General features: G+C 47.0%; 1 protein-coding gene across 4 annotated transcripts in view; it reads right to left on the reverse strand.

Moving 5' to 3' along the window:
• Nucleotides 1-26,894, reverse strand: part of LOC147115764 (uncharacterized) — a 500,089-nt gene that overhangs the window by 24,722 nt on the left and 448,473 nt on the right. For all 4 annotated transcript variants that reach the window (XM_085990285.1, XM_085990282.1, XM_085990283.1 and 1 more), the window contains one exon: nucleotides 2,314-2,428. In XM_085990285.1, coding sequence (XP_085846411.1) covers nucleotides 2,314-2,428 — 115 coding nt within the window. The remainder of the gene's footprint in view (nucleotides 1-2,313; nucleotides 2,429-26,894) is intronic.

A 26,894-nucleotide genomic window follows, 5' to 3' on the forward strand; every position in this document is an offset into this window, starting at 1 on the left:
TAAACTTCTATTAATAAATGCAGATAATGTATAAATGTTCGCAAAATGTTTATCTATAGGGTGTTAATGAAAAACTAACTGCGCTAAAATTACTTAATATTACGAATAAATATAAACTATTAACGTTAAAGTATCAGTTTTAAATGAGGGTAGCAGGAATTGTCTATGGAGTGGTAAAAATTGCAATGGCCATATGCTTGTTGCAGTATATTTCAATCAGTTTTCCAGCAAGTTTAGTTGTAAACTCTCTGCTGGCGGTTGGGGCACACAATGGTCTAACTTATGACATTTGTCACCAATATCACTGTTGCAGGAAATTACCAGGTGAATATTTACGCCAACACCTGTTTAAAAACTCTCACGTTTATTTCATTACCATCACCATTGCTGCTATTCTAGCTGTGAACTGTGTAATTATACATGTAAGTAAACCCTAATTAAATTTTGACACACTGAATAATTTCTGTGCTTCTGCACTGAATGTGGTTCATCCTGGTGAAGTGTTTAACAGTTTAAATTGGACATTGTGTGTAATTACTACTATTAATTCCGGAAGGATCATCTGTAAACATCTGAATTTGTTCACTAAAGCCAGGAATGAAAAGGATATGACTTGTACTTCCACATCTGTGGCATTATGGCAGCACGGTGGCATAGTGGTTAGCACTGTTGCCTCACAGCGCCAGGGACCCGGGTTCAAATCCGGCCTCGGGTGACTGTCTGTGTGGAGTTTGCACATTCTCCCCGTGTTTGCGTGGGTTTCCTCCGGGTGCTCCGGTTTCCCCCCACAGTCCAAAGATGTGCAGGTTAGGTTGATTGGCTATGATAAATTGACCCTTAGTGTTAGGGGGATTAAATACGTGGGGTTACAGGGATAGGGTGGGATATGTGTTGGTGTAGGGATTACGGGGATCGGGTGGGATATGTGTCAGTGCAGGCTCGATGGGCCGAAATGGCCTCTATTTGCACTGTGGGGTTTCTGTGAATTCTGTGAATCTGTGAATCTATTTGCCTGGATTCTATTACTCTGATGTGGTACCATTTTGCTGTTATGACATCCTGAGTTCAGATTAAACCAAATAGTGGTAAATATATATTTTGGGTTGTTCCGCCAAAAGCATAGTTGCTAACTCTGTACATGTCGATGGTTAATTTGGTTAGTCACAAAGCCCAACACAATGCTAATAATACGCTGTATACAATTAACATAAAATACCCGACTCACTGGCAGAGCATTCACGAATCGGATCTATAGCCATAATTTGCTAACTGAGGTTTTCTATCCGAGTTTACTAATTCTCAAGGTCTATATGTGGATTTAGTAATTAATGAGGCTCATTGTCTAATTGGTGAATTTAGACCTTTTATGCTTGTCTACCAGATTTACATTCACAGCTGCAGTGGAGTAATTTGTTCTTCCAGTGGCTTGTGTCCAATATTATTGGAATATGTTTGATATGAATGGCATTTCAATATTGTCAAAATATCACATTAATGAGCAAGCTTTTCTATTGTACAACTTGTTGCTAATTTTCTGGTGGGGTGGGGACAGAAAAGAAGAGAAAGAGGCCTGTATGCTGCTCATTATTCTGGTGCCAGTCTACAGATTAACATTTTATACCATTAACATGTTTGGTGCATTATTCCTTTGTTCTACAACCTATTCGTACTAAATAATCCATCTGGATCTCCACACAGAACAATGTTGTGAGCAACTGTAATAATATGCTACAATTTGGTGATTATTCACGAATGTTAAATTTCTAATATTCTCCACTTTAACTTTTTATATTATTTCAGCACATCTCCAAACCCAATGGCAATGTACTTTAATGAAAAAAAAACTCTAAACTTGTGCAAAAAAAAAATCATGATGTGGTGGCTGGGATGACATTGGACTGGATGGGGCTGGGTGGCTAGGTAGACTCCATTTGCTCTGCATGCTAACTTTTTTAATTCACAAGCACGGCATTTTTTTTTTAAGGTACTTTTTACAGCTTAGAACTTTCTCTAAAAGTCTGTCTTTGTATCCTGTTATCTAACATGCAGGGGGCCTTATCCTACAAAATAGTTTATTACAACAACCTGCAGTTATATAGCAGCTTTAATATGGAAAAATGTCCCAGAGGCTGAACAGAGACGTAATCAATAAAATTACAGTTTCAAAAAGTAATAGAAATTACCTGACATAAACTGATTCCTAAAGAGTAAGAATCCTGAATTGAGAGTTAAAAAATATATATGATAGTTTACTAGCTATAACTAAATTCCTGGATATTTAAACTTCAAAAATATCTAGAAAAGTTGACCTACATGTATGCTTCATTGCAGATCCAAGCACCAGAAAAGAAACAGTAATGCTGACAGTGATGAAAATCTCTGTAAACCAGGCCACCCAGGCAAATTTTCTGTATTGCTCCATTATAATCTATCAAGGAAAAAAAGAGGTGAATGTTTGACAAGTAGAAAGCCAATGCTATCACAAGATTTCAGTGCAAAGTTATCAAAGGCAACGGTTTGAGTCCCAAGGTTTCGTGTTACTTAAACCAGTCTCAAGGAGGCAAGTCTAATTGGTTCTCCTTGGTGGTACTGAATGGATCCTCTCACTAGCTCTGGGAACTAAATGGACATATTTGGCTCCAGTGCACTTCCTGTGAGCTGACACAATGTAGCTCTATAGCAGCTCTAGAGAAATCTACAACTCAAATCTTCTTGAGCATTTGGCCAAAGGAACCTGCATTATCTTTTTTGAATTTACTCTCGGGATGTGGGCGGCACTGATAAGGCTGCATTTATTGCCCATCACTAATTTCCGTGAGATAGTGGTGGTGGGCCTTCTCCTCGAGATAGTGATGGTGGGCCTTCTCCGTGAGATAGTGATGGTGGGCCTTCTCCTTGAGATAGTGGTGGTGGGCCTTCTCCTTGAGATAGTGGTGGTGGGCCTTCTCCGTGAGATAGTGGTGGTGGGCCTTCTCCTTGAGATAGTGGTGGTGGGCCTTCTCCTTGAGATAGTGGTGGTGGGCCTTCTCCGTGAGATAGTGGTGGTGGGCCTTCTCCTTGAGATAGTGGTGGTGGGCCTTCTCCTTGAGATAGTGGTGGTGGGCCTTCTCCTTGAGATAGTGGTGGTGGGCCTTCTCCTTGAGATAGTGGTGGTGGGCCTTCTCCTTGAGATAGTGGTGGTGGGCCTTCTCCTTGAGATAGTGGTGGTGGGCCTTCTCCTTGAGATAGCGGTGGTGGGCCTTCTCCTTGAGATAGTGGTGGTGGGCCTTCTTGAGATGGTAGTGTTCCCACACTGGTATTAGGTAGGTAATTCCAGAACGTTAACCTAACAACGAGCAAGGAAAGGCGATATATGGGGGTTGATTTTAATCCTTCCCGTCCAGTGGAAACCAGGCTGGTTGGCAGTTAAAATCAACCGAGTTAGTTATCCGCTGATGTCCCGCCTGGATCCCACTGTCTTTGATCTTAACTTGTTCCTCTGAGTGGGTGGCAAATGCACCTGCCTTAAGCCAGCGGGACTTCTTTCAATATCCAGATCAGGGTGCAATGATGTCATTGAGCCCTAACCACTATTTTAAACCTGACCTGAGCGGGGAAGCCTAGTTTAGTGAACTCTAGTTAGAAGAGGATGGGAAGCAGAAGAATCCATTCAAAGTACGGTTTTTACTTTCCTTTGTGGAGCCTGGAGGAGTACTCCAGAATAAATTAAGATCAATAATGTGATCCAGGCGGGACATCAGCGGGCAAGTCACCTAGTCGATTTTAACTGTCTACCCGCCTGGTTTCTGCTGAACGTGTAGGGTTCAAATCGACCCTCCTATCTGGCACTCCTGCTTCTCTTGGCCCCACAAGGAAAGTTTAGGTCTCCCCTATCCTGGACTCCCCCCCCCCCCCCCCCCCTCTGTCCCATCTGCTAGAACCTCAGTCCTCACACTTACCTTAGTGCCAGCAGGTGCCCATAATTCTGCAGGCCAGCAGCCGCTCCCCACCCATTCCCATCAGTTTAGGCGAGAAATCAGCCAGTGGCATGTTGATGAGGCCTGGCAATGGGCGAATGAGAATCTAACTGAAACAAATGGGTTCTGCTAGAAATTTTACCTGCCACTTGTCAGCCCAAGTCTGAATTTTATCCAGGTCCTCCTGTAGGTTGGCATGGGCTGCTTAATTATCTGACAAGTTGTGATTGGAGCTGAACACTGTAATTGTCAGCAAGCAACCCCACTCCTGACCTTGACCTTATGATGGAGGGAAGGCCATTGGTGAAGCAGCAGAAAATAGTTGGGCTGAGGACACTTTCCTGAGGAATTCCTGCAATGATATCCTGTGGTTGTGATGTGTGGCCTCTGATAACCCCATCCATCTTCCTTTGTGTTAGGTATGACTCCAAAGGATTTCTCTTTGACCCCTCACTGACCAGTTTTGCTAGGGTTCCTTGGTACTTTACTTGATTGAATGCTGCCTTGATGTAGAAGACATGCAACAAGACCTGGACAACATTCGGGCTTGGGCTGATAAGTGGCAGTTAACATTTGTGCCACAGAAGTGCCAGGCGAGAGTTTCACCACCGCCCCTTGACATTCAATGGCATTACCATCACCGAATCCCCCATCAACATCCTGGGGGGTCGCCATTGACCAGAAATGTAACTGGACCAGCCACATAAATACTATGGCAACAAGAGCAGGTCAGAGGCTACGTATTCTGCGGTGAGTGTCTCGCTTCCCAACTCCCCAAAGCCTTTCTACCATCTACAAGGCACAAGTAAGGCGTGTGTTGGAATACTCTCCACTTGCCTGGATGAGTGCAGCTCCAACAACACTCAAGAAGCTCGACACCATCCAGGACAAAGCAGCCCATTTGATTGGCACCCCATCTACCACCTTAAACATTTACACCCTCCACTACCGGCGTACCGTGGCTGCAGTGTGTACCATCTACAAGATTCACTGCAGCAACTCACCAAGGCTTCTTCGGCAGCACCTCCCAAACCCGCGACCTCTTCTACCTAGAAGGATAAGGGCAGCAGGCACATGGGTACACCACCACCTCCAAGTTCCCCTTCAAGTCACACACCATCCTGACTTGGAAGTATATCGCTGTTCCTTCATCGTCGCTGGGTCAAAATCCTGGAACTCCCTCCCTAACAGCACTGTGGGAGTGCCTTCACCATACGGACTGCAGCGGTTCAAGAAGGCGGCTCACCACCACATTCTCAAGGGCAATTAGGGATGGGCAATGAATGCTGGCCATGCTGGCCTTGCCAGCAATGCCCACATCCCATAAATGAATAAAAGGAGACAGCTACTCTCAGCTCTCCTTCCAGGTCTGCATCAAGGCTGTGATGAGGTCCAAGCAGTTTTGGCAGAACCTGAATTGATCATCAGTGAGCAGGATGGCACTATTGATGACTCCTTCCATCACTACACTGATGATTGTGAGGAGACTGATAGGGTGGTAATTGGCCAGGTTAGATTTGTCCTTTTTTTGTGGATGGGATGTGGCATTGCCACATTGGGGAAACACTGTGTGTATGTAGATAAACCTGTATAATCCCCTTTTAACTGCTGTATTCCCCTCCCCCCGCAAGACAGTTGCAAGGTGAGAGGAATAAGGCATGTTCAGACTTGCCTGCTGCTGAGAGAAGGAAAACCAATCCGGTTCCAGCAGGTGACCAATCTGTGAGTCATCACAGGTTCGCGGGCTTTACGAATTCAGTACTGTATTGAGAGAGTTGGAGTAAAGACCTATTTCTTGTAGCTCGCTGTGTTGCCTATTTCTTTACGCGGGAGACCGTAGTCTCCCACATTGGTGACCCGAATGTCGGCAGCCGAAGCCCCCGACTCACGTAGCCCTACAGAGGCCAGCAACGACCCGACGGCAACCAGCAGCAGCCCGATGTCGGCCAGTGCCGCGTCCTTGAAGCTCCCCACCTTCTGGGAACACCAATCACCAGCTTGGTTCGCGCACACGGAGGCCCAATTCACCCTTCGCAGGGTGCAAGACGATGAAGAAAGGTACCTCCACGTAGTCTCAGCACTAGCAAGCTCTACCGCCGCCGAAGTTCTCGACCTGCTGGGGAACCCACCACAGACCGGCAAGTACTCAACCATTAAGGGCCGCTTGCTGCAGGCTTACGGTCTGTCCGGGGAGGAGAGGACCCGTAGGCTTCTTTCACTACCAGGCCTCGGCGACTCTACCCCGACCCAGTTGATGAGCCGGATGCTTGAGCTCCTGGGCTCTGAACCGCAGTGCTTCTTGTTTTGGGCCCTTTTCCTCAGCCTGCTTCCTCAGCAGGTACAGACTGCCCTCGCGGGGTCCCCGATCACGGACTGCGTACAACTGGCAGCCGCCGCGGACAAAGTCTTCGCCGTCGCCCAACTCGGCTGTGCAGCCGCGAGGCTCCCCGACACCACCGAGTGCACGCCGCCACGCCAGGCCGCAGAACTATGCTACTACCACGCGCGTTTCGGCCACAAGGCCCAACGCTGCAGAGCACCCTGCTCTTTCGATCAAACCAAGATGGCCGCCCGGCCCAACGCGCCAGCGCCGCGCCGCCGTCTAGGCCCGCTCGCCCGCACCCCCGCCGCCACGATGGCCATCGGCACCGCAGGTAAACTGTTGTACATAACCGACTCCCTTTCAGGGCGCAGATTCCTTTGCGACACCGGAGCCCAATGCAGCATAATTCCTGCCTCCCAGCTCGACATCCAGGCAGGCTGCAGCGGCCCACCCCTCGTGGCGGCAAATGGCGCAGCCATCGCTGCTTTTGGAAAGCGACGGGCCGAGGTTTGTTTCAACAGCCAGCGAATTACGTGGGATTTCGTGACGGCCTCGGTGGCACATCCCTTGCTGGGCGCCGATTTTCTTTGCGCCCACAGACTCCTGGTCGACGTCCGCGACAGGCGCCTGATCGACGCAGCACCTTTTGCTTCACTGGCCTGCCAGCAGAGCAACAGCCCGGCCCTCGTCGGGTCCTGCTCTGCCCCGGCGGATGACGACTACGCCCGCCTACTCGCAGATTTCCCGAGGCTCACACAACCGACCTTCTCAGCCGCGGCAGCCAAGCATGGTATCGAGCACCACATCGCCACTACGGGACCACCAGTGTTCGCCCGAGCCAGACGCCTGGACCCAGCCAAGATGGCGGTGGCCAAGGAAGAATTCGCTACGATGGAGAAACTGGGCATTGTCCGCCGCTCGAACAGCCCCTGGTCGTCCCCCCTCCACATTGTGCCCAAGCCGGGCGGTGGCTGGCGCCCCTGCAGCGACTACAGACGGCTCAACGACGCCACCACGCCCGATAGATACCCCATTCCGCACATCCAAGACTTCTCGGCACACCTAGCAGGAAAGTCCGTCTTTTCCAAGGTCGACCTGATTCGCGGCTACCATCAGGTCCCCGTCCACCACGCAGACGTCCAGAAGACGGCGGTCATCACCCCCTTCGGACTGTTCGAGTTCCTGCGCATGCCCTTCGGGCTCAAGAACGCCGCACAGGCCTTCCAACGGCTCATGGATTCCGTCCTATGGGACCTGAGCTTCCTGTTCGTCTATCTGGATGATATCCTCGTGGCCAGCACCAACAAGGCCGAGCACATCGTGCATCTGCGCTCTCTTTTCCAGCACCTCAGCCAACACGGGCTAATCGTCAACCCGGCCAAATGCCAGTTCGGAGCAGCCCAAATTGACTTTCTCGGCCACAGAATCTCGCCAAGGGGAGCCATTCCCCTACCTTCCAAGGTGCAGGCGGTGGCGGACTTTCCCCAGCCCACCTCGGTCAAGGCGCTGCAGGAATTTTTGGGGATGGTCAATTTCTATCTCCGTTTCGTGCCCAAGGCCGCCTCACTCATGCACCCCCTCTACAAAGCCACCAGGGGCAAAACGGGCAAAGAGCAACTCACCTGGTCCAGCGAGATGGCGACAGCCTTCCACCAGACCAAAAGCGCCTTGGCCAACGCCACACTACTGGCCCACCCCATCCCGGGCGCCAAGACCGCCCTCACCACGGACGCCTCGGATTACGCCGTCGGCGCTGTCCAGCAACAGTGGGTCGAAGGCGCGTGGCAGCCACTGGCATTTTTCAGCCGACAGCTGCGCAAGAACGAGCAGGCCTACAGCACGTTTGACAGAGAGCTCCCGGCCCTGTTCCTGGCAATCCGGCACTTCCGTTTCCTCCTGGAAGGCCGGCCGTTCACCGCATTCGTGGACCACAAGCCGCTCACTTTCGCCATGGCCAAAGTAACCGAACCCTGGTCCGCGCGCCAACAGCGCCAACTCAACTTCATCTCGGAGTTCACCACGGACAACCGCCACGTCGCCGGCAAGGACAATTTGGTGGCCGACTGCCTCTCAAGACCCTCGCTCCACGCAGTGCACCTGGGCGTCGACTACGCCAGCATGGCGAGAGACCAGGCCGCCGACGCGGAGATCCAGGCCCTCAGGACGTCAACCACCAGCCTCACTCTGGCCGACATCCACTTCCACGCAGCCGGCACAACCCTCCTGTGCGACGTCTCAGTCCCCTCGCCTAGGCCGGTCGTCCCATCTGCCTGGCGCAAGCGAGTTTTCGACATCATCCACGGCCTCTCACATCCAGGGATGCGTGCGTCTCAGAAACTCATGTCCGCCAAGTTCGTCTGGCCTGGACTCCACAAGGATGTCAGAGACTGGACCAACACATGCGTGGCGTGTCAGCGCGCTAAGATCCAGCAGCACACCAAGGCGCCATTGGAGTGTTTCCCGGTGCCCGAGAGGCGTTTCGACCACGTCCACGTCGATCTGGTAGGCCCCTTGCCGCCGTCGCACGGTTTCACACACCTGCTCACGATCGTCGACCGCACCACCAGATGGCCCGAGGCGGTTCCCCTCGCCTCCACCACCACGGCCAACGTCGCGCGAGCATTCGTCTCGACATGGGTGGCCCGGTTCGGCATGCCGACCGACATATCCTCGGACAGAGGCCCCCAGTTTACCTCCCACTTGTGGAATGCCATCACCGCCGGCCTCGGCACCAAGTTGCACAGGACGACAGCCTACCACCCGCAGGCCAACGGGCTCTGCGAGCGCTTTCATCGTTCCTTGAAAGCCTCCCTCCGCGCCAGCCTGGCCGACACCAGCTGGATCGACAAACTACCCTGGGTCCTCCTGGGATTGCGCACCGCACCCAAAGAGGACCTCCGCGGCCGAGATGGTCTACGGCCAACCGCTCAGAGTACCAGGCGACTTCCTCCCCCTGACAACGGAGCCGTGGTCGGCCGCCAGACAGCTTTCCCTGCACCAGGACGCGGCCCAGCAATTCCGTCCAGTGCCCACTTCGCAACACGGCCTGCAGCCGTCCTACGTGCCTCGGGACTTACGACATGCGGAGTTCGTCTTCGTGCGCCGGGACACGCACAGAGGCCCGCTGCAGGCACCATACACTGGCCCCTTCTCAGTATTGGAGACGGGGGACAAAGCTTTTCTTATCGACGTCGGCGGGAAGCCGGACCTTATTTCAGTAGACCGCCTCAAACCGGCGCACCTGGACCTCAGCTTCCCGTTTCGTCCGGCTCTTCCCCCACGGCGGAGCAGACCTCCCGCGTTGGCGGCGGCCCCACAAGAGGACCAAGACACGCCAGAACCTTACTTCCCGGCCACCGCCCCACCTTCGCCGCGGCAGACCAGCCGCCAGACCAGCCGACGAACCAACCGGCCGACCTCCCAGGCAGCTCTCCTCACACGCCAGATGGCTACTACAGCCGCTTGGTGAAACCTCCGCAGAGACTGACTTTTACAGTTAACGAGGATTCTGGGGGGGGCGATTGGGGAAACACTGTGTGTATGTAGATAAACCTGTATAATCCCCTTTTAACTGCTGTATTCCCCTCCCCCCGCAAGACAGTTGCAAGGTGAGAGGAATAAGGCATGTTCAGACTTGCCTGCTGCTGAGAGAAGGAAAACCAATCAGGTTCCAGCAGGTGACCAATCCGTGAGTCATCACAGGTTCGCGGGCTTTACGAATTCAGTACTGTATTGTGAGAGTTGGAGTAAAGACCTATTTCTTGTAGCTCGCTGTGTTGCCTATTTCTTTAGGCGGGAGACCGTAGTCTCCCACAGGGACATACCTGGGCAATATTGTTGGGTAGCTGTACTGATACTGAAACTTCGCATGGAGAGCTGCTAGCTTTGGTGTACAGGTATTCAACACTACAGCTGGGATGTTGTCAGGGCTCATAGTCTTTGCTGTGTCCAATGCACTCAGCTGCTTTTTAATGTCACATGGTGTGAACCAAACTAGCTGGACACTTATCTATGATGGTGGGACCTCACCATGTTTTCTCTGGGTGCCTATATGTGCTTTTCTAAAGGCCTGGCATGTGCTGCTACCTTGGATTACAGTAGCCTCATGTCCAATGTTCCCCCTAATTTTTTTTTTTTGTGTGTGCGGTCCCTTTAAAGGACTGTGCAACCCATTCACAATTTTGCCCTTCCGCGATATGTCCCATTGAAGAGCCTGCACGGGACCTCCAGACAGCTACGTGGCTGTGCAGCCTAACGGGAACATTGCATGCCATTTAATTCCAGTCACATCAATGGGGCTAGGCCCAGGTTCTGGGTGACCACTTATCGGGGGGTCGATTGCAATCTACAGCGTAGCTGCCACATGCACTGCTGATCTCTGCAACGAAGAGCTTCCTTGATGTTGCGGTATTTGAGGCCTGTAAACCAAATCAAGACCGTCGTCATATGCCGCACATGTTAGAAAAGTGACCTCAGCGCCTGTACATAAATATGATGTCCAATGAATGTCCTTTTCATTGCTGGACCCATGAGCTCTGAGTCCACAGCCTTCTCAGCCCAGTGGAGGCATCTCTGTAGGCTCATTAACAACTCAGGCCCTGTAGCTGCACAGACTTGAGGGGGAGGATCGTTCCCAATATAAACCGGCCTAGAAATTCCATTGCACTTGAAATCGGGCGCGCCCTGCATGCCTGTTGCTGTGGTCACGGGCACGTCTTTAAATTCATGCTGGGACCTCTTTAAAATGATTCAGGTGTGCAGCTAGCGCTACCTATTTGCACAGTTATGCCAAATTTTCATGCCAGCTGCACGTTAAAAAGTACATTGACCACTGCTATGTATGCTGGGAACTGCAGTCCAATTACAGACTTATACCTAGGGAGGCTTCTCAGGTAACTCCTACTTTGCATATCAGCATGTCTAACCTGTGTATCTCCAGGGGCAGGTCCTTTTATTGAAGATAGTTGCCAGCCTTCAACTGTGAAGACAAACCGTTTTCTAATATGTTTCAAAATGCACGACTTTAAATTTTATGAAGCCAAAGTACTTCAAAACAAGTCTTTTGAAATTTCACAGCAATGGGATACTCTCTTCAAATAGGAGACCGGTTATATGTTTTGGGGATAAACACATAATTAAGCAGACAACTGATCATCTTATCAACAACAACTTCCATTTATATAGTCCCTGTAATGTAAAAAAACACCACAAGGTGATTCATAGAAGGTATATGAAAACCTGATGATGAGCCAGAAAGGGAGAGATTAGAAGGGAAGACCAAAAGCTTGGTCAAAAAGATTGGTCGTAAAGGTTTTTAAAAGAAAGAGGTGTAGAGATAGAATCAGGGAGGGAATTTCAGAGAGTAGGACCAAGGCAGCTGTTTATATCGTGAAAGTTTAAGTAATCTCAGATTTGCCTTTTTAATATTGCCATTATATTACATACAAGTCTTGAGGGTTTTTCAAGATGTACTAAATTATTCTGAAGATGTTCCTCCTGCATCTCAAAAGGTTAAAGTTATTGCCAGACAGTTTTACATCTGTGGTCTACTGCTGTTTGTTTTGACACAAAGTAGTAATACTGCCACGTGAAGATAAAAACAATAATCCAACATTTCTCTATGTACGGACCTATGATAAAAACAGTTCCTGGTATCGCCTGGCAAATGATATCCAGTAGAGAACAGTCCTTAGGTGACTGGCAGAGGACGAGAAAAGCATCTAACAGTTATTGCCCTCTGATAGGAAAAACAGGGTTAATCAACCAAATAATATTTGGATCTTAGCAGGTGCAAAGAATGTACAGGAAGGAAGAGACACTTTATAAAATATTAAAGCTGACTAGAAAAATAAACATCAATAAATTAAAACAGCTATTTAAAAATAGCCTTCTCCGGAAAAATATAAAAAACCCAAAGTTGTCTCATTTTTTGAAACTGATTCAAAAAAAATTGCTACAGAAAATTATAAAATATAAAAATAATCTTCTGTACTAATGGAAGGACACTTATTACATTTAAATATCGCTTTCATGCTCGCTGTGATTAAATGTGATTGTAAAGGTCAGTGTTGCTTTAAATGGATGAATTTGTGTGTAAAAAACATTAGTATAACATATAGCAATAATGCGCTCACCAACAAATAGCTCCATACAAGAAACTGTTTTAATTTGTGTATATAACTCTCTTTTATTTATTGCCTCAATGTTCAACATTCAGACAGGCTGTTGGGAAAGAAAAAAAGCACAGCACATCAAATCTAGGGGCCGACAAACAAAGAGTAAATAATAGCTGTGTTGTCATCTCCACAGCGAAATGAATACAATTATGTTACTGGCATGCTAACCTTGCAGAAGTTTAATGAAATAAAGGCCATTTTTTCCACCACAACCATTGAGGCATCATAAAATATTCCTGTACCAGTTGGTTTCTGCCCGGGAGCTATATAACTAATTTGGAAATTCTGCAATTTAACAGTAGGGGGCACTCACATACCATACATTCATTCAAACACTTGTGTAAAAAAATGCATTTGGAAATGTAAATAGGTCACGTATTTTCACTATTGGTTGATTTATAGGATCAGATGCAAGATTTTGTTAATAAATATTCAAAAGGAATGAATCATTGGAAATACTACTTCAACAGATGCTACATTTGTACATCATTAAAATCAGATCAGTGCAGATTGATAAGAAAATCACTGATTTCTTTTGTTGTGAGCAACCAAGGAAATATGATGATTTGTTTGTTTCTGCTAAAAGGATTAGTCCAGCCAATGGGTCCTGTCCACATCTGAAATGAGAGGGTGTTTAGAGGAATTTAGAACAAATTTAAATGATGAAAGCTGCAGTTGTGTTTTTAATTATTTGCATTGATTTTTGGACCAAAGTGCTAAATATTTTAGTTTGTTTTTAGAAAAAACCTGCCATTTACACGCACTAAGCTATAGGAGACTCATTGATCACTATAATCTCTGCACAATGTAACTGCCTTCTCTGGCAGCACTGTCACAGAACATTAGGACTGTTTACTTCTTGACAACAGTTTTGCACTTTATTATTGATTTAGCTGGATAACGAATATTATCTTAAATCTTTTCCTGTGAGTGGGGAAATGTCTTATTCGAGGCTGTCCACGGTGCCAGAGTCCACAGCAGTACAGGCCTTATAGGGTTGAGAAATAGTGTGGTGCAAATTGGATGGTTATTGAAATCTGTAAGACACACCTAATTTTTATAAATAAACTGTGTACTTTTGCACTTAAACTTGGTATTTGGAGTTCCTTTGCATCATTAGGCCTTTCTGCTTAAGTATACTACTAGATGTACATTCCGAGTGCATGAGGTGTAACATGTCAGTGCGACCGTTCACGGGCAGCATAATGCAGGAATGCTTGTGCAGGAGGGCCTCTATATGTGAAGAGAATTGGCAGATTTGCTGGCCACATTGCTGCTCAAGTGGCGCTGGCAAACCCTGAATCTCAACCTCATTGTCTGCTTCAGTCCCTTCACGACCCTCCTCCTGACCCTGTTTACGTGGTGTTTCCTCTCCAGATAGCAAAACTGTGCAGAATGCAGCACTTCAATTCAGGGCTGTACAGTAGCCTCCCCTCCCTGTGGTAGTGAGTTTCACATTCTAACCACTCTCTGGGTAAAGAAGTTTCTCCTACTGGATTTATTAGTGACTACCTTATATTTATGGCCAATGTTCCCTTAAAGCTGCATGACCGTGCGGCGCTCTGGAGCCCTCACGCAGCCGGCTCACTGGTTTTTAAATGGAAAAACTGCGCACGCACAGAATTTTGAATGGGCCGCACAGCCCGTAAATGGCCCAATAAAAATTTAGAGGAAACATTGTTTACGGCCCCTAGTTCTGGTCTCCCCGCCAGTGGAAACATCTTCTCTACATCGACCCTATTAAACCCTTTCACAATATTAAAAACCTCCATCAGGTCACCCCTCAGTCCTCTCTCTTCTAGAGAAAAGAACCCCATCCCCAGCATGTTTAATCTTTCCTGATAGGTATAACCTCTCAGTTCTGGTGTCATTCTAGTAAATCTTGTTTGCACCTTCTCCAATGTCTCCACGCCCTTTATATAATAATGGAGACCAGAACTGTTCACAGTAATCCAATGCCAGAATTTTTACCTTGGAGTCGAGTTGGGTGTGTGCGGGCCGCAAGCGCAATGTCTTGCTTAGCGTGTTGTTCAGTGCGACTTTAACTTAATGGTCCCACTTAAAGCAGTCATGCGCATTTCCCGGCCAAATTAAATGGAGCAGGTCTGATGACATAATTGCTGACTTGTTTCCAGCGCCCATATTTAAAGCAGCCTTGCACACAACTCGTTTGAAAGTTGCTAAAGGAGTGTGCAAGCTCAATTACAAACGTCTGTGTACTGTCCCAAACGTTAAAAGATGGAAACACAAAGGCAGAGGCTGCATCCAGATTCAGTGACGCATCTGGTGGAGGCAGTGAGAGCACGCAGGAAGGTGCTGTTCCCTGAAGATAGGCGCAAGAGACCTCCCAAAGATACCGAAAGGGCCTGGTTGGAGATAGCAGAAGAGTTCAGCAGCAGGGATATGGTCAGGAGGTCGTGGATCCAGTGCAGGAAACAATTTAATGATCTCATGAGGTCAGGAAAGGTGAGTGCAATGCCCCACTCACCATTATTTTTTAAAATTTGTTTATGGGATGTGGGTGTTGCTGGCAAGGCCAGCATTTATTGCCCATCCCTAATTGCCCTTGAGAAGGTGGTGGTGAGCTGCCTTCCTGAACCGCTGCAGTCAGTGTGGCGAAGGTACTCCCACAGTGCTGTTAGGTAGGGAGTTCCAGGATTTTGACCCAGTGACGATGAAGGATAAGCGATATACTTCTAAGTCAGGATGGTGTGTGACTTGGAGGGGAACTTGGAGGTGGTGGTGTTCCCATGCGCCTGCTGCCCTTGTCCTTCTAGGTGGAAGAGGTCGCGGGTTTGGGAGGTGCTGCCGAAGAAGCCTTGGCGAGTTGCTGCAGTGCATCTTGTAGATGGTACACACTGCAGCCACGGTACATCGGTGGTGGAGGCAGTGAATGTGTAAGGTGGTACATGGGGTGCCAATCAAGCGGGCTGCTTTGTCCTGGATGGTGTCGAGCTTCTTGAGTGCTGTTGGATCTGCACTTAGCCAGGCAAGTGGAGAGTAAGTATTCCATCACACTCCTTACTTGTGCCTTGTAGATGGTAGAAAGGCTTTGGGGAGTCAGGAGTTGAGACACTCGCCGCAGAATACCTAGCCTCTGACCTGCTCTTGTTGCCACAGTATTTATGTGGCTGGTCCAGTTAAGTTTCTGGTCAATGGTGAACTCCAGGATGTTGATGGTGTGGGATTTGGCGATGGTAATGTCATTTTGAATGTCAAGGGGCAGTGGTTAGACTCTTGCTTGTTGGAGATAGTCATTGCCTGGCACTTCTGTGGCGCGAATGTTACCTGCCACTTATCAGACCAAGCCTGAACATCGTTCCGGTCTTGTTGCATGCGGGCATGGACTGCTTCATTATCTGAGGAGTTGTGAATGGCACTGAACACTGTGCAGTCATCAGCGAACATCCCCATTTCTGACCTTATGTTGGAGGGAAGGTCATTGATGAAGCAACTGAAGATGGTTGAGCCTAGGACATTGCCCTGAGGAACTCCTGCAGCGATGTCCTGGGGCTGTGATGATTGACCTTCAATCACCACAACCATCTTCCTTTGTGCTAGGTATGACTCCGGCCAGTGGAGAGTTTTCCCCCCAATTCCCATTGACTTCAGTTTTATCAGGGCTCCTTGATGCCACACTCGGTCAAATGCTGCCTTGATGTCCAGGGCAGTCACTCTCACTTCTCCTCTGGAATTCAGTTCCTTTGTCCATGTTTGGACCAAGGCTGTAATGCGGTCAGGAGCCGAGTGGTCTTGGCGGAATCCAAACTGGGCATCAGTGAGCAGGTTATTGGTAAGTGCCGCTTGATAGCACTGTCGATGACACCTTCCATCACTTTGCTGATGATTGCGAGTAGACTGATGGGGCGATTAATTGGCCGGATTGGATTTGTCCTGCTTTTTGTGGACAGGACATACCTGGGCAGTTTTCCACATTATCCTGATGTATCTGTCATCACATCCCCATCACTCTGCCTTCCCAAGCCCACTACTGCACACCATTCCTCACACCAACATACCTTCCAGGTCCACCCATCCCTCTCTCTTTACGTACATACACACATCCCCATCTGACTAACCACCCCTGGCACTCACCCTCAACCTAATGCAATCATATCAAGTAACACCACAGAAGGAGGCCACTTGGCATTGGCACCCCACTCCCTCATAGTCACCCTCTACAGATGTAACCCACACCTTCCTTACACTCATTCCATCATTCTCACTCAAAGTTCTCTTTCTCTTCTTGCAGGAGAAAAGAGCTCAGAATAACAGGGAGAGGCAGAGAACCGGAGATAGCCCTCCAGTATTGACACAACTGACTCCAGTAGAGGAGGGGGCCCTGGAGGTGTCGAGAGTTGCTGGCAGTGGGAGACGGAGAGAGGGTGACATCCCAGCAACCTGGTGACAGAATTACATCTCATACAGCCACATGGCATACAGCAGTCACTCATGTGGTGACTGATGGCAGCAGCCAGTGAAATGTCACCATGTGCATAATGGTAACGTTACCCATTCTTAATATAACATTTCTAAATCATCTCTTTATTCTCCCACAGGTCCATTATGTGCACCTCCGCCCCCAAGCCGGAGGAGAAAGATGACTCCTCAGAGGAGCCTCCAGCCTCTGAGGGCACACCATCAGCAGACCCAAGCGCACCCAGCACCAGCGCAGATACGTGCACCGCGGTGGGTCCTGTGCAAGATAGAGTAGTGTTCTTACCTGGTGTCTCACAATTCACAAGTGAGCAAGAGCAGATGGTGTTGACAGGGACAGCAGTGGAGACTCCTGGGCGGAGGACACTCCAAGCTCTGCTGAGCTGTATGCAGACGCTGAGTCTTGGGGCTATCAAGAAAGAGGGTGATCTTGGAGGGACAGCAACAATTGCATGAGGCTCTGGCAGCTTTTGCAGCCGTGAAGTCTGCACATGTGTAGAGAATGGAGGAATCCATCCCTCCATCTCGCAGGCGATGGCGATAATGATAATGTGCTGTTCCATGGAAAGTATGGCCACCTGCACGGAGCAGCAAATGCGCCAGTCACATGAGCACATGCTAACTGTGGACAACAGATGGCAGACGCTCATAGACCTCACCTCTAGGAGGGATATAAACGCCTCCAACCCACCCGTTCTTCCTGTGAAAATTGTGTGTAACAGTTAGCATTGTAACATCAGAAATTCCGCACAAATTGAAGAATTATCTGAAAGTATTTGCACATACTGGTAGGATCTGCAACGGATTTGGTTGCAAACGCCAGGAAAATGATTGAGGAATATTTTGCACCATCACGTAAGGCCAAATTCCAACAGGAGAGCAAATATATAAACTATACTTGTGCATCTCCAAGAATCCATCTCTCTCTTTTCCCATCTTAGTTTTCTCACTATAAACCAACTTTCTTCTTATGCTTACATTACTGTTTCTTTTTTCTTACCAGTTCTTCTAAAACTCAGATAATCTTTTCCTTTTATTGCCATCTTCTCTATTCTTTTTATCCCTTTAAAGGTGACAGCACTCCTGACTTAAAAGGTCACAGGAGCTGAAATTTATGATGTCACAGCAGAAGACGACCTATTCGAAAAAACTTTCGCTGGCATAAAACCAGGGACCCGGGTTCGAATCCGGCCTCGGGCGACTGTCTGTGTGGAGTTTGCACATTCTCCCCGTGTTTGCGTGGGTTTCCTCCGGGTGCTCCGGTTTCCTCCCACAGTCCAAAGATGTGCGGGTTAGGTTGATTGGCTATGATAAATTGACCCTTAGTGTTAGGGGGATTAAATACGTGGGGTTACGGGGATAGGGTGGGATATGTGTTGGTGTAGGGGTTACGGGGATCGGGTGGGATATGTGTCGGTGCAGGCTCGATGGGCTGAAATGGCCTCTATCTGCACTGTGGGGTTTCTGTGATTTCTGTGAAGGTAACAAGAGATGCCAGTGGTGTACAGATAGCATTTAAGATTATGCGGCAATTCAATAATGGACTATATCTTCTCTTTAAGTATCTAATTCACCCAACTTTGAATATGGCCCATTGAAAGCAGTAAGATCAAGGTGTCACAAGGTCTTTTGATTTTCACTTTTCAATTAATTTACATTGTAAATTTGCATCCTCATCTTTTCTTCTACCCTTTGGAAAAGATTCATACCTATTTTTTACATTTTTCATTGGCTGTAAAAAGGTTTAAAATTCTGATCAATTTTGAATAATCTGCTCTGTATAAAGTAGTTGTATATATTTAGTAGTGAACACATCCTATATTGGAAACTATCCAAATAGAATAATCCCGATAGCACAATCTTGTCATGGGGGAAATCGGAGTAATTATTCAACTGTCATTTAGAATAGTTTTATGTCATCATTGTTTTCAAACCCTCAGTAAAGAAATAACGTGAATTAATGTAGTGGCTTATCACATCCTCAAAGCTTCAACTACCAGGAAAGGAGGAACAAGTATTTAAAAATAGCTGAGGAAAGATAAAGCCAGTATTAGAAAAAAAATTATATTGGACAATTGCAGTAGGAATGGCAAGACTTTTTTCAGTTATGTTAGGCATTGGTCCTTTGAGAGATTTGTCAGGGCAGACTAGGCAAGATAAATAGATTATTTTGCTTCTGTTTTCACACTTGAAGACAATATAATTTGCCTAGTATTACAGGATAAGTGTGTAGCTAAAATTGTTTCATTAGAAGTAACTGTAGAAATTGTTTAAGCTCAGATTAATGCACTCAGGGCTGAGAGTGCTGCAGAATCCCATGCCATTTGTGAGAACTCTGTGAAATGGGGAGGTCATACGTGAGCCACATAGACAATAGCTCATTGACATCTAGGAGTGAGGCTCATGTGTCTCATTAAGAAATGGAAGTAATCGGACCCTAGAAATGATAAGCTCCTGAGTTTGACCTCGGTACGAAGTAAATATTGGAACAATAATGTGCTGGATATCATATACGATCACTTGGGATAATTCAGCCATTATTAGCAAAACCCAGCCTTGCTTTAGGGAATTAGGTCTTGCCTCACTAAGCTGATTGACTTCTTTGAGGAAGTGACCAGAATGTGCATGAAGATATACAAAAGGAGTGTTTGATGAAGTAGCGCACAAGCAGCTTTTTGAAAATATTAGATTACATGGGATCATAGGACAATTACTACAATGCATAGATAGCTAGTTGAATCATAAGAACATAGAAATAAGAGCAGGAATAGGCTGTTCAGCCCCTCGAGCCTGCTCCACCATTCAATAAGATCATGGCTGATCTTCTACCTCAACTCCACCTTCTTGCACTATCCCCATATCCCTTGATTCCCTTAATATCCAAAAATCTATTGATCCCTGTCTTGAATATACTCAAAGGCTGAGCCTTCACAGCGTTCTGGGGTAGAGAATTCCAAAGATTCACCACCCTCTGAGTGAAGAAATTTCTCCTCATCTCAGTCCTAAATGGCTGACTCCTTATTCTGAGACTGTGACCCCTGGTTCTAGACTTCCCAGCCAGGGGAAACATCCTCCCTGCATCTACCCTGTCAAGCCCTGTAAGAATTTTGTATGTTTCAATGAGATCACCTCTCATTCTTCTAAACTCCAGTCTACTCAATCTCTCCTCATAGGACAATCCCTCCCATCCCAGGAACCAGTCTGGTGAACCTTTGTTGCACTCCCTCTATGGCAAGTATATCCTTCTTTAGGTAAGGAGACCAAAACTGTACACAATACTCCAGGTGTGGCCTCACCAGGGCCCTATATAATTGCAGTAAGACGTCTTTACTCTTATACTCAAATCCTCTTGTAATAAAGGCCAACATACCATTTGCTTTCCTAATTGCTTGCTGTACCTGCATGTTAACTTTCAGTGATTCATGTACAAGGACACCCAGGTTCCTCTGAACATCAACATTTCCCAATCTCTCACCATTTTAAAAAAACTCTGCTTTTCTATTTTTCCTACCAAAGTGGATAACTTCCCATTTCTCCACATTATATTCCATTCGCCATGTTCTTGCCCACTCACGTAGCCTGTATATATCCCCTTGAAGCCTCCTTGCATCCTCCTCACAACTTACATTCCCACCTAGCTTTGTATCATCAGCAAACTTGGATATATTACATTTGGTCCCCTCATCCAAATCATTGATATAGATTGTGAATAGCTGAGGCCCAAGCACTGATCCTTGTGGCACCTCACTAGTAACAGCCTGCCAACCAGAAAATGACCCGTTTATTCCTACTCTCTGTTTTCTGTCCATTAACCAATCCTCAATCTATGCTAGTATATTACCCCCAATCCCTTGAACCCTAATTTTGTTTAATAACCTCTTGTGTGGCACCTTATCAAATGCCTTCTGAAAATCCAAATAAACCACATCCACTGCTTCCCCCTTATCTATTCTGCTCGTTACAACCTCAAAAAACTCTAACAGATATGTCAAACATGACTTCCCTTTCATAAATCTGTGTTGACTCTGCCCAATCCTATTATTATTTTCTAAGTGTCCTGTAACCACGTCCTTAATAATAGATTCTAGCATTTTCCCTACTACTGATGTACTGGTCAGTAGTTCCCCATTTTCTCTCTCTCTCCTTTCTTAAATAGTGGGGTTCTTCCATGAAGACAGACACGAAGGCCGCGATTTTCTCAACGGTGTCGGGATGGGGGCGGGTCAGCTGGTTTCTGGGTTCCAGTCCCGCCCCCAGCTGTCTCCACTCTGTAGACGTGATTTTTCCTTGATTGGTCTTGTTAAGCTCGCCCTGCGGGGTTACCGGCCAATTAACAGGAAACGAGTCTGATGGTGTCATTTGATGACGCGCCATCTGCCGGTTTCCTTAAAAGGGACCATGCACAATTTTATTTTGACAGTTGATTTTTCAGTGTTTGACAACATTGAGGTGCAGAAAACACTGACAATCATTGTACAAAGGTGAACTCTTGCACCCAGACTCTCCAATGACTCCCTCCATATGCTTATGAGGGAGTCACAGAATGCAGGGAGGCTCTCTTCCCTTCCAAGGGTGGAAGAGACCTCCCCAGGACACCAACTTACCTTGCACCTCCACCCAATCCTTTCTATCTACTTTATCACTTCCCCATCTCACTAGCCACCCCTCACACTCACCTTCATTCTACTGCAAGCATACCAACGGAACAACACACAAGTGTGGGCACTTGAGAGGTTTCGCCAACGTCCATGTGAAGTTTCTGGTAATGTGTTGTCATACAGTGAAATCTCTTTTTCAAAAAGTACCCCTTACTGGACAGATCTGAGCACACATTGAGAAGTGTCTTACTGAGTTCCAGTGATTGTTCAGTCATAACTCCCCCACCCCCCTCAGTGATGTGTGTGCATGGAAATGGCTTGGACATTAAAGGGATGCTTCACGGAGCTGATGTCAACCTGGCGCATCATGTGGCAGCCAGGGTTTACAGCATCAAGTGAAGAAAGTCTGGCCATGGTGATGCCATTGCTGGCCTCCCAGCCAGCAATTTGGTAAGCGGCTGATGCTCTGTGTCCAGTGCAGCATCACGTTATACTGCATCTGCCATGTATTTGCCCAATTCCGGGTTCCAATCCCGCCCCCAACGATATCCGACGCACAGACGCAATTTTGCGTCAACTGGCCTTGTTAAGCCCGCCCTGCGGGCTTGCCGGCAAATTAAGAGAAAGCCGGTGTCAGATGACATCAGTTGATGACGCGTCAGCTGCTGGTTTTCTTAAAGGAGCCACGCACAATTTGTTTTTTTACAGCTGATTTTTCAGTGTTTGACAGCATTGAGGTGCTGCAAGCACTGACAATCACTGTACAAAGGTGAGCCCTTGTACCCAGGCTCTCCAATGACTCCCTCCTTAGGTTAGAACAGATGGCAGCTGCAGGTGAGGTTACAGAAGCGATCTGTCACTGGTGAGAGAGGTTCTCCCAATGAGGTGGGACTACACAAACAATTCCAAACTTGTTACCTACAGAAAAGTCTAAATACATTAAACATGATTTTCCCAACATTTTCTTACCTCAAACTCACCACTCATCCTTCACACCACTTCTGCAGCTGTCATCAATGCAGAAATATTACAGTAGACCCACAGCACGCCACACTTACCTGGCATGGTGTCTGGACGTCAGGAAGGCCACAGTAGACCTGTCAAAATTGCAAAAAGCCTCTTAACTGCCTGTTAACAAGCAGTTAAGTGCCTATAATCCTCTTCCCACCACTAGGTGTCGGGTCCATGCTCAAATCGGGGACCCGACACCTGGGAAGAATGTTTGGAGGCGGGATCACAGCGGGTTTCCGACCCGCTTTAAATCTTTGCGATTTTGCCGGATGTCCCGCCTCCAAGTGGCGGCAAAATTCCGGCCTCAGAGTATTATTTTGGACGGGGAGGATATGATTTAAATTTTTTAAATGACACAAAGGTATTGGACACAGCTCAGTTAATTGAAATGGGTTGGCACGGTAGGATTAGCGATCATGCCTATAGAATCCATAGGCAATGAGTGGGGTGTGGGTGCCCTGTAGGGAAGAAGGTTGAAGGTAAGTCAAAAATGTTCCGAAATGCTCCTCCAGGCCTCACAAAGAGATTCAGGATCTGTGCTGTCCCAGGAGCCACCCCATCCTTCCCACCCGCAAAATGGCACCAATCCTCCCCATGACATACCTTGGTGCTGGTGAGCTGCCTAAAGTCTTGCGATTTTGAAATGGCTGATGCCGGCCAGCTACCTCTCGCCCATTTTGGGCAAGCAGCTGGTCGGCGAGATGCAAATGAGGCCAGGCCATTAAAATCTGCTGAGGCTGAGGCCTGCCATGAACACTCTTCGGCTGAAAAGCCATTAGCTCCCCCGGCTTCCTGTCCAGGAGTTAAAATTCACCCTCACATCTATGTTAGGCAATTTATCATTCATATTTGCATTTTGACTGACAGCACTAATTTCAAGCAGTTGCTATCAGCTCCACAAGAAATTCAAGCTAGGAAGGACAGCATATTTGGAATAGTTAAATCAGTATTAAAGATCAGCTATATGCTAAACAACAGAAGATGAAATTATAGAAGTTTAAAAATAAAACAAAGGTGGCAAAGGTATATCCTTTGATCACCTTACTTACTTTCATTTAGTGTGAAGCCACTGTGAGCACCATTTGTGCTTTGAACTTTAACTTGAAAGGAAAGGTTTAGAGGCTGTCTTGACTCAAGGAAATAAACATTGTTTTCTGTTCTCAGTGACATCAATGTGCATTTGCACCCAAAAGGAGTAAAACTAAAGGAACCTGTCAAAGTGTTGTGAATTCTCACTATGGGAGTGAGACAGCAAATATTGAGATCAGAGCTCTCAGTTCCCTTGAGGAAAGTCTACATGCTTCACTGCTTCTAAATTAAACCACATATTTTCTGCTTGATGGAGGTGTCTAGATGCTGAACCTGGAGGCAAAGATCTGTACAAATTGCATTTTAATATCCTGTGTTCGTCTTCCCATAGAAAGAAGCCTACACACTCAGACACACACTCAGGTGTTGAAACTGATCAGTCAATGCTGCAGTATTACAGAGAGTACAATAATTGGAACAGCAGAGCAGCAAGACCACTTTCATTCATGATAAAATATTTACCACGGTACGGTAAAACAATGTGACATTGAGTATTTTTGCACAGTCCCTCCAAAAAAACATGGTCCTATGACTTTTATCCTGTGCATCTAACTAGGCTATCATGTATGCACAAATATTTAAAAAAATGAAAAGTTCCTACTTCAGACATACTTTATAGGGAGAATGTTAACCCACCCTGCTCAGCGGGAATGGGACAGGCACGCAGTTAAAATAGCCGTGCAAAGACAAATTGCTCCGTTCAAACTTGATTCTCACCTTCTGCCACCTTAACTTTTTTTTTTTTAGACAGCTGAGGCACCCGGTGCCTCACTAATATTTATTAATCTGGGTCCGATGATGTCTATTGGCCCATGTTGCAAGATCCAGATCTCACATCAATGTAAATGAATTATGTTGTGATTTTTGATTAAAAGATTGCTTTAAAGGGACTCTGTATTCCTGGTAGACAAAGGAGTAAGATTTTGTAAAATTGGTCATTAATTAAGTGTTTTTGTCTGCTTTGTTGTAATTTTGTTAATGAAAATGGATACTATTGGTTGGCTGCAATACATCTGTGGGGCAATACCAATGGAAATGAGATCTATTTCCTCAGCATAAAGCAGCTGCAACTGATTTTTTCTTTGGTGGCAAATGCTAAAAATGCGATTATTTAATTTAATAGTTTTACTGTAAAACCCACTACAATTTTTAGAAATAGAATATAACATAGGGTACGATGGTGCACCGTGCTGAAGTTCGAACATGTCTTGCTACAGAATGGTAAGATTTAGATTTAGATGCATTTTCAATGTCAGCCATGCCATTGTGAAGGTAGGTGTCAGGAGCTTCCCCACATGTAAAAGGGAGTGCAAATCAGACCAAGCACCCTGGACTACCTTTGATCTCATGACCCAATCCCAGTGTTTATGCCAAGGTGACGCCTGTCGGTGCTGATCCCATCAGAATCTGCAGGGTGATTTGTCCTCAGATTTTTATTTTAATTGGCTCACTTTGGGGGTCCAGTCTGCTTGCCTGGCATGAACCTCACCAGGGGGCCCACATCTGCCCTTGTGGAGGCACACATCTGCTCTTGTGGAGGCCAGATTGCCTCAACCTAATTCGGCATACTGGCCCTCCAATGATACACTGGGTTTCAGTCCAGCCTAAGGAGTGGGAACTCCTGGCGTTGCAAGTCCCTGCTCCTGGTTCCATCTTGTTGCGATTATTTGACTTGTAAGGAGTGGACAGAAGTTCTGCCCCTTACATGCTGACTGGGAAACTCCCTGACATAGCAGAGACCTGGAGCAACAGCGCTCTGCTGTTTTTCTGGGGGTTTCTCCTCCCAGAACCTTTGAGGAATTTTGTGGCCAAAATGCCAAGGTTATTTTATGTTATGAGGTAACCATGGCTACAAAAATGCCTCCATTTTCCTTGTCCAGACGCTGGGCAAATGGAACACATCCAAAATGTGCTCCATCTGACCAGGCATCATAGCGCCTGAATTTTGGTGCAGGAACATAAATGCAGCTGGAGAACAGCAACCAGAAGGCTTCCAGGTCTAAAGGTACAGTGGGTTGCTGCAAACAAATAGGATCAATTACCCTCTTTGAGCCTTCTTCACCTTGCTGCCTGACCTCTCCATGCCTCTGAACGGAAAGGATCCCAGGTGCAAGGCCCACTATTAACTTCTGTATCTGGCACCCTTCGATCTCATGCAGATGCAAGTGAGGCAGGACTGGGAATGTCCCCTTCTGCCTCATTTCCATGGGAACGCCTGGCCTGTCTCTAACGCAGGCACAGGTCCATCAGCTTGTGGAAGACTGGTAATCCTGGGGCAATCCAGGAGGCAGAGATTCATTTCCTCTCTATAACAGCTGGGAAATGAGAATACTCCAGGCACTATGGAGAGCAATATGAGGGTTAATATCTCATTCATCAAGCAGTTGATGTCTGCTTAAGTTCTTCAAAAAGGAGCTGGATCAAACTTGGGGCTGGGATACAGGAAGCTGTCTTTCAAGGCCTTCAAGATCTGATAGCAGCCATTTGACCAATCGATCAGTCAACAAACAGATACAGATTCTAGTACACTGGTACCAGCTAGAGTCAACCTGTATGAGGATAGTAACATGCCAAGTATCTGGCCATCCCTCTCACAGCACCACACAAATGCCACACAGGTGGTGATGCCAAGCTGCCCAGGCCAAGCACTGGAGATGCCGCTTTAAGATCCCTATAGTTCTCTCAATTACAACTCTTGAAACATGTGCTTCATTGTAGCACTCCTCAGCTGCTGTTCTTGCAGAGGGATTATGATATATGTATTTTTTAACAAAGCGAGTTGTTATGACTTAGGCGTCACAGTCTCAGAATAAGGGGTCAGCCATTTAGAACTGAGATGAGGAGAAATTTCTTCACTCTGGGGTAGAGAATTCCAAAGATTCACCACCCTCTGAGAGCTGTGGAGGCTCAGTCATTGAGTATATTCAAGACAGAAATTGATAGATTTTTGGAATCAAGGGATATGGGGATAGTGTGGGAAGGTGGAGTTGAGATAGAAGATCAGCCATGATTTTATTGAATGGTGGAGCAGGCTCGAAGGGCGCTATGCCCTACTCCTGCTCCTATTTCTTATGTCCTTATGATCTGGATTGCACTGCCTGAAAGGGTGGTGGAAGCAGATCCAATAGTAACTTTCAAAAGGGAATTGGATATTCACTTCAAAATGAAAGATTTGCAGGGCTATGGGGAAAGAATGGGGGAGTGGGACTAATTGGATAGTTCTTTCAAAGAGCCGGCACAGGCATGATGGACCGAATGGCCTCAGGCGATCAGTTACTTAAGATTTTTCCTTTAAGAGATCAGG

Source organism: Somniosus microcephalus, chromosome 6, assembly GCF_052327205.1.
Source record: "Somniosus microcephalus isolate GS21.2 chromosome 6, FLI_Smic_1.0, whole genome shotgun sequence".
Taxonomy (NCBI): Eukaryota; Metazoa; Chordata; class Chondrichthyes; order Squaliformes; family Somniosidae; genus Somniosus; species Somniosus microcephalus.